This window comes from Andrographis paniculata, unplaced genomic scaffold, assembly GCF_009805555.1.
Source record: "Andrographis paniculata isolate CXL003 unplaced genomic scaffold, ASM980555v1 Contig111END, whole genome shotgun sequence".
Taxonomy (NCBI): domain Eukaryota; kingdom Viridiplantae; phylum Streptophyta; class Magnoliopsida; order Lamiales; family Acanthaceae; genus Andrographis; species Andrographis paniculata.
In genome coordinates, this window is record NW_026137382.1 from 19,972 (window position 1) to 27,207 (window position 7,236).

The 7,236-nt window shown below is 34.5% G+C and overlaps 1 protein-coding gene across 1 annotated transcript; it reads right to left on the reverse strand.

The window, feature by feature from the left end:
- Positions 1-251: 251 nt before the first annotated feature.
- On the reverse strand, positions 252-6,214 carry LOC127247093 (kinesin-like protein KIN-14B). Its single transcript, XM_051268804.1, is given in 15 exon segments — positions 252-885; positions 1,853-2,011; positions 2,113-2,253; positions 2,909-3,007; positions 3,133-3,386; positions 3,389-3,479; positions 3,975-4,193; positions 4,274-4,465; positions 5,055-5,229; positions 5,231-5,269; positions 5,379-5,500; positions 5,614-5,688; positions 5,691-5,801; positions 6,057-6,151; positions 6,154-6,214. Coding segments are annotated over 15 exon segments (2,259 nt in total). The 3' UTR covers positions 252-459.
- Positions 6,215-7,236: the final 1,022 nt, after the last annotated feature.

Below are 7,236 nucleotides of genomic sequence, written 5' to 3' on the forward strand. Positions count from 1 at the left end.
TGGAACGAAGGTATTATAATATAAAAATTTAAATTGATATTTTCAGAAAGAAAATTATAATGAATAATACAAACCTTAAAAACCGCAATCATTCACCTTTGTGTATTGTAATGACTTATTTTCATTATTTATTTATAACAATTTATCTCTGTCATCCATTGATACAATTATTTTTATTTTTAAAAACTTATTACACACTTTAATTATATTTAAAAAATTTAATTTTTAAAATTTTTCATTATACTAATTAGTTACTTTTAACATTGAACATTAATAATAAACAATACCAATATGTATTGTGTATTACATTGTATACTCAATTCCATCCTATCCTATGTTCTCAGAAAAAAAAAAAAAAAAAAAAAAACACGTATAAAATAGAACAAATTTTCTTACAAAGCAACCAGTAAGACTGGAGATCATTTTGATCGAATTGGATCGAAACACATCCTCCTCCGTTCAAACTTGTTCGACAAATCCATCTTTGAGCGCGGGAACTTTCAAGGCCAGCGTACGGTACAATCTCGAGTAACGAGCGCGGGTCCCGTCAGCTGTCCGAGCAAGAGCGAGCAAACTGAGAGCTTCCGGAAGCTGCGAGAATACCTTATCCTTAATCTCTTCAAGCGTCATGTTTTCGAGGACTGTTGGCTTTGGAACCACCCGGACAATCTCCCCGCCCTTTGGCTCTTGCACGCGCGCGTCTGCTTTTATTACAAGTTCCGAATTTGAGCTCGCCCCGCACTTGATGATGAATGGAGTTGTCGACCCCGTGTTGAACTGTAGGACGTTCCATTGCGACACGTCCTGCGGCTGCAGCTGCTGCTGAGTTGTGTCTTTGGATGGCGCCGCCGAGTCGACGTGCTTGTCATCCTCTTCTGTAGTCGACTACATGTAGAAAATCGGGAGTTTAGATTGTTTAGAGAAGAAAGAGATAGATAGAGAACACATGAAATCTAAATCGAGAAAACAAATTTGTGTCAGTATGACATACAATATATTATTATAATTTATACAATTCGTATTACGATCATTCATCGCACTATAAAATATGAACTGTCGGCAAATAATTTCAATTAACACAATATATGTTGTATTAAGTGAAACCGTGTATTCTCTCTATATATTTTTTTTTATATGCTAATTAGAGCTAATCAACACCATAACCTCTCTCTCTATATATATATATATATATGAAATGCAGAAAAAATTACAAAAAATATCCTTAAAGTATTATTTATCTAGCTGGTAAAATATATCTTGTATGTATGCAAAAGTCAGTCATTTTTATCCTCCGTCCGCGCGTGAAAGGACAAAAATGACGACATTTGCAAATGTGTAGAATACATTTTGACAGCGAGATAACAAAAAGACAAAAATCATAATTGAGTATAAGTGTTCTAATGAAATGCATGTTTGTTTATTGTATGTTTTTCAGTGTTTCTCTACTATAAGTCTATGTTTACTTTCAAATTTATTTCTCTACTTTACCGTCAAATCCTCACAATTTAAAGTAGAAATACATCACTTTCTTTCATGTAAACATCATTTAAACCAAAAATCAAAACTAGAACTCCAAAAAAGTCACAAAGTAAACATCACATTTAATACCTATTTTTTATTTATATAACATTCAACTACTATTTTACCTTAAAAAACACACCAAATCGAAAAAAAAAAAAAAAAAACTAATATGCACATAAGTACACTATATCTTTGTAAAGAGGCCTATGGTTCAATTTATGCATGTAGAAACCGCGACACAACTATTCATGCTTTTAACTTCATAAAAACTAAAAGCATACAAAAAATACTCCGTAGTTAATTCCATGGAATCATAAAATAAGAAACATACCTCAACAAGTTGTCGAGCTTCACCAATGTGTCGCTGAGCACAAGGATGGTCGACATCCAGTAATGAAGGCATCCGCTCGGAGAGTTCATCAAGAGAGGAAAGCAACGAGCGTTTTTTACTCTTACTTAGAACACCAGCTGATGCTTGTCTTGTTATATCCTATTCGAGTGAAAGATATATAAATTTCCCATTAACAAGGAATAAACTTACATAAAAAAAAACCAGCAAAAAGAAAATGTGATGGGAGATGGGATGAAAACCTTAGCTTGCTTCAATATGCCATCAAGTGAAATTAATGACGCCAGTCGTGCATCCTCAGCAGCGGTGTTGGGATTTCCAATCGGTGCAGCGCCTTCGTCCAAACTGAACAATGATGCATCGCTTTTCATCTGCTGCAAAATCTGATTCCAGAAAACAATGGTGTCCATGTGACACAAGATAATATGTTCATGTGTGTATTTATATATATATATATATATAGATGCACATACATATCGGTAAAAAGAAAACATGTACATTTAATTTAAGTCAAATGTTATAAGAATTGGAGCAACATTGCCTAAAGTTAAAATTGATACAAATATATTTCGATTTAGTGACAAGAACATAATAAGAATATGTTCTTTTTATTTTAGTTTTACTACGAGTTTGTTCTTTTATTATTTTTTTTTACATGTTTTTCAAAAAAAATTAATACACTAGACACATTTATTATTTTTATATTTCTTACACAATTCACTATACCTCATATAAAAAAATTTTCTTTCCAACAATCTGACAAAACAAACACACCATACAAATCTCATTGTTCCCAATAAAAACACCCCAATTTTTATATAAAACATCATATTCAACCAATATTTTACCTAAAAACCAACATTTACAAAACAGAAAAGAACGCCCAAATTTAATGAGTATAAATTTGACAAAAAATGAAATTTAGATATGAACTCAGACAATAAGATTCATATTTCAAAACATGAGAATGACCATTCAATGCATATTTCAAAATAGAGAACCAAGAAATTTATATATATATTTTATTCACATGCTAACCTTCCGTCTCTTGTGATCAACAGACTCGAGAGCAGAGCGGAGCTTCGCCACCTGTGCAGCGTCTTCTGCCGATTCAGTAGCCAAAGTGCCTACAATGTCCTGAAAGAAACAAAGTAACATGAGGTAATAACACAGCCCCAAAAAAAAAAAAAAGAAACATCAGTTAACTCCAACTATATTCTAAATGATTCATAAATGTGGGAAGGGCTAAATATAATGCATACTTTTAAGTGTTGCAGCTGAGAAGCATAGAGACGTCTTGCATATTCGGACAAAAGCTGACCGAGGGCATCAGTGCTGGGAGGTTGGGCAGCGCCAAGACCCGCCATCCAACCATCCATAATTGCAGTTGAGAGAAGCTCAATCTGTCCAGTTGCTCCGGCTACCGTGTCATCAGCAACAGACAGGAAATCAAAATTCTCACCAAGCCAATTTCTGATTTGGCGCTGGAGCTCACCGGCTGGAGTGTGGACAAAAGAGCTGCCAAAGCCTTTCTTCCGACTGCGTAACTTTTTGCTTCCTCAGTTATTTCCCGAAGCTTTCCACCGGTTACATGTTGTCTCCATACATCCTATATAATCAGAAATGTAACATTTTGAAGTTTATGTAAATGCAGTCAAAATTCAATCTATAGCTAACCATTGATCGAAAACAATTATGATATTACATGATTCTGAAAATATAAAGACAGGATAAAATACATGAGAAAAAATGGAAACAGAATAGCTGAGACAAAAATTTAATTAGGATTGTTATAATAACAGTAAAATTCATCAAGTACATATAATATGAGGAAATTGTCGTTAGATTGTACATTTTTTTTGAGAAAATAAATGAAATGTTTCACAAGTACCTTCTTCCTTACAAATAATCGATATTATTATGAGATAATTAATTCCACTACAATGTATAAGCACTATTACATGGAAAGTAAATGTCATTACAATATATAAAATATAGTAACTGATATATCCTTTTTTAAATCACATTTGATTTTATTGACGGAGTTATATTTTCATCAATGAGATGTTCGACTCTATTTCACTGTAATAATATCACAAAATACCTCGTCGATTCCACGTATCTTCAGGACCACAGACGACAACTTTGACTTCTTTTCTTGTTTTATATTAACTCTGAAACCTGGAACAAACTCCTCAACCAGCATATTTGTCCTAGCACTGGATTCATGGCGCACAGGAGATTTTCCAGGACTACTACTGCGGCTAGAGCTTCTACTACGCCCACTTACAGGCTTCTCTAGAAACCGCTCAACAGGGAGAACCTTACATAACAAATCATTTTTCTTGAGTATATATTTCAAGATTGACATATATCAAAATATACCATAAACTTTCTTAGCACCTTAATTGATTGGAGCTCAGGAGAGCGAGCGAGCAACGATCGTATGTAGAGAATTCTAACACGGGACACAAGCATGGTGTCCATGACCCTTTTGGGCTCCAATTTACGGATAAAAGCAAATACAGCCTCTCTAATTTCAGCAAGTATTTCATGCTCTCTAGAAGCACCAGCTTTTATTACCGCAGCCAATACCTGCAGTTTTTGCAGAAACATAATAGCTTATTAAAGACAGGAGCCATTGATCAATTAATTACCAGAAATCAAGCATGTAAAAACTACAAACAATGGTACCAACTTGCCTAAAAATTGGTGAAATTGAACTTTTTATGTAATCCCAAGTGCCTATTTCTATTTTGGCCATAATAAGCCAATTTTCAGTAATATTAACATTTCAGAGTATTATCATTGTTAGAAATATACAGTAACACCTGCATTGCATACTCTTTTAGTAATTCCACATGCTATTAGGGTTTTTCCCGTCAATCTTAATTGGCCTGAAATTATGAAACCAAAGCTACTAACTATTATGCAACAAACTACTAAAACGTATATCAATGGGACAAGATAGAAACGTACATTTGGGGACTAATAATGATTCTGGGCCCTAAGAATCAAGACTAGGTTGGTTTGCAGATGGTTAGGGAATGCTTTGTAAGGCATCTTAACAAAGGTATGCTTTTTATATTCATGAGCTTTAGATACATGATAAAAAGGTGCCTAAGAAATGCTAGAGTATAATCTAAAAAATGTGCACCCGCAGATGCAAATTCACCATCCTTACCAGCATCAAGAGCTTGTTTGCACCATCTGATATGGCAGCAAGACTGTCATATGGTTCAGGATTGAAGTCATTAAGTGCTGCTGTAAGATATTCACCAGCAGGTGTAGTTTTAACTATACCAGTGCCAGATTTAACCAATGCACCAGCATTCTCTGCTTGGGTGGGTAAGGAAGGAAACATCACCAGGCCGTCCTTTGGCATGAGAATTATCATTTCTGTCAAGGAAAATCAATTTAGGCCTCGTGCAAAATTGGTAGTATGTATGCATGTCAAGTAATAACAATTGTAAAGAGAACTTGACGGAGATCAGAATGGATAAAACACCTTCCCAAGTCACGAGACTGGGCATTTGAGCCCCCAGGAGGTTTAGATGACACCTTAGGTGATTCGGCTGAAGCTTTTTCAGTTAACTTGTCGAACAACTTCTCATTCTCTTCATGTAATTTCTGCCCGGGGACCAAAAGAAAAGAAGCTTATTTTGTAGCATACCTCCCAAAATATTCTGAACCTTTAGTAAAAGTTCAATGAAAGATATATAACAAAAGGCAACCCAAATGACCTCAATGAGAGCATCTCGTTTTTTGAGCTCATCCTCAAGTTTCTTGGTAACTGCAGCAGATTCTACATCATCAGCAGGGGATTGTTGCTTGTTTGCTCTTCACTTGACAGTCCCGTGCCATTCGTTGACAAAGTGGTTTTGGAGAGAAGAACTTCATTCAATTGTGACTCAATATTCTTCAGCTTAGCCTACAGAAGTTGCATCAAGGGCCATCGGTATCAAGATTCAAGTATAAAGCTGTAGAAGAGATTAAAAACATGAGAGATTTTGATTTGTTCAATAAATATATTTTTGTTGAGGTTCTACCAGTTTCCGTAAAAGATGGCGTTTGACAACAAATGATTCGAAAAATACCCTATATGATATTAAAAGAAAATGTATGAAGGAGAGACAAGTGACTTCTAACAAAAATGAACAAGGAGGATTACAGAATTTGTGCCAACCTGTAGCATTTCAATAGTTGAATCTTTTTCTTCAATCTGCAACTTCTGCTCTTGCTCCACCTGTAACAATTGAGAAACTTGGTTTCGAAGTTGTGATTCTGATCCTTCTCTATCTTGAACTTATCTGCAAGCACTGTGTTGTCTGCCTGCAGAAACATGATAACATGTTCTTAGTCTGGTTATCTATTAGTTCGTATACAATTGCATCCCAAGAAGTATTTTGTGCGACAGAGTAGGATAAAAATAAAAAATTAAACCAAATAGTCTGAATTATGGAAGTATTGCATTTGAAAACAATGAATAAAAACAGCTAGCAGGTACTAGGAGATGAGAGCATGTGCACGTGTCACATATTTGGAATTGTCACTTACCATTGGCATTAAAGTTTGAGTGTCAGCGTACACCCAATGGTTATGAAATTTGGGCAATAATATTTCTTACAGGTTCAGATGAAGTTTACATATATGAGTTGTCTCAAGAACTTGGGGCTCTGGATAGCCACTTGGGAGATTTGTTTGGAGATTATGTAGAACTTAATCAAGAGGACAACTCAATTTGGAGGCAAAAGTTGACAGAAAATGTTGGGTAAGTTAAATAAGAAATATTTACACTCACTAAATTATATTGAAAAAGTAATTAACACAAGAAGATATGTTGAAACTTGAAACACAAACCCTCAGTTCATACAAAAGGACTATATGAAGACTAGAAAGAAATTATAAGAAACTATATTGCATGTTTAAATATGGATGAAAAATATGCCTCTTAATTGAACACAATGGAGGCATGTAATCCATAGGGCTAACACGGCATATGATCCAAAAGAATTATCAAACACAAAGGCTTAGATGATTATTTTGATGATGAAGATAAAGAAGTTGTAATATACATAGTCAACTACATATAAAAATCACTCTTCATGTGGAAAGTATTCTCTCCACATAATACATGTCTTGCAATATGTAGTAACACATATCAAACTCATTTCACGATCAACATATTAGTCAGAAAAAATTTTGTCTGGTGTATTAATATAATCCTAAAGCCAATATTCATATCTCATCCACCAAAATAGCAGATAGGAGGAAAATGGTAGAGAACAGTGCAAAAGCATAACATAATACTTCAAATCAGACTCCAAGTGGAAGTAACCTTCCAGGCTTTCTGAACTTCATTATAA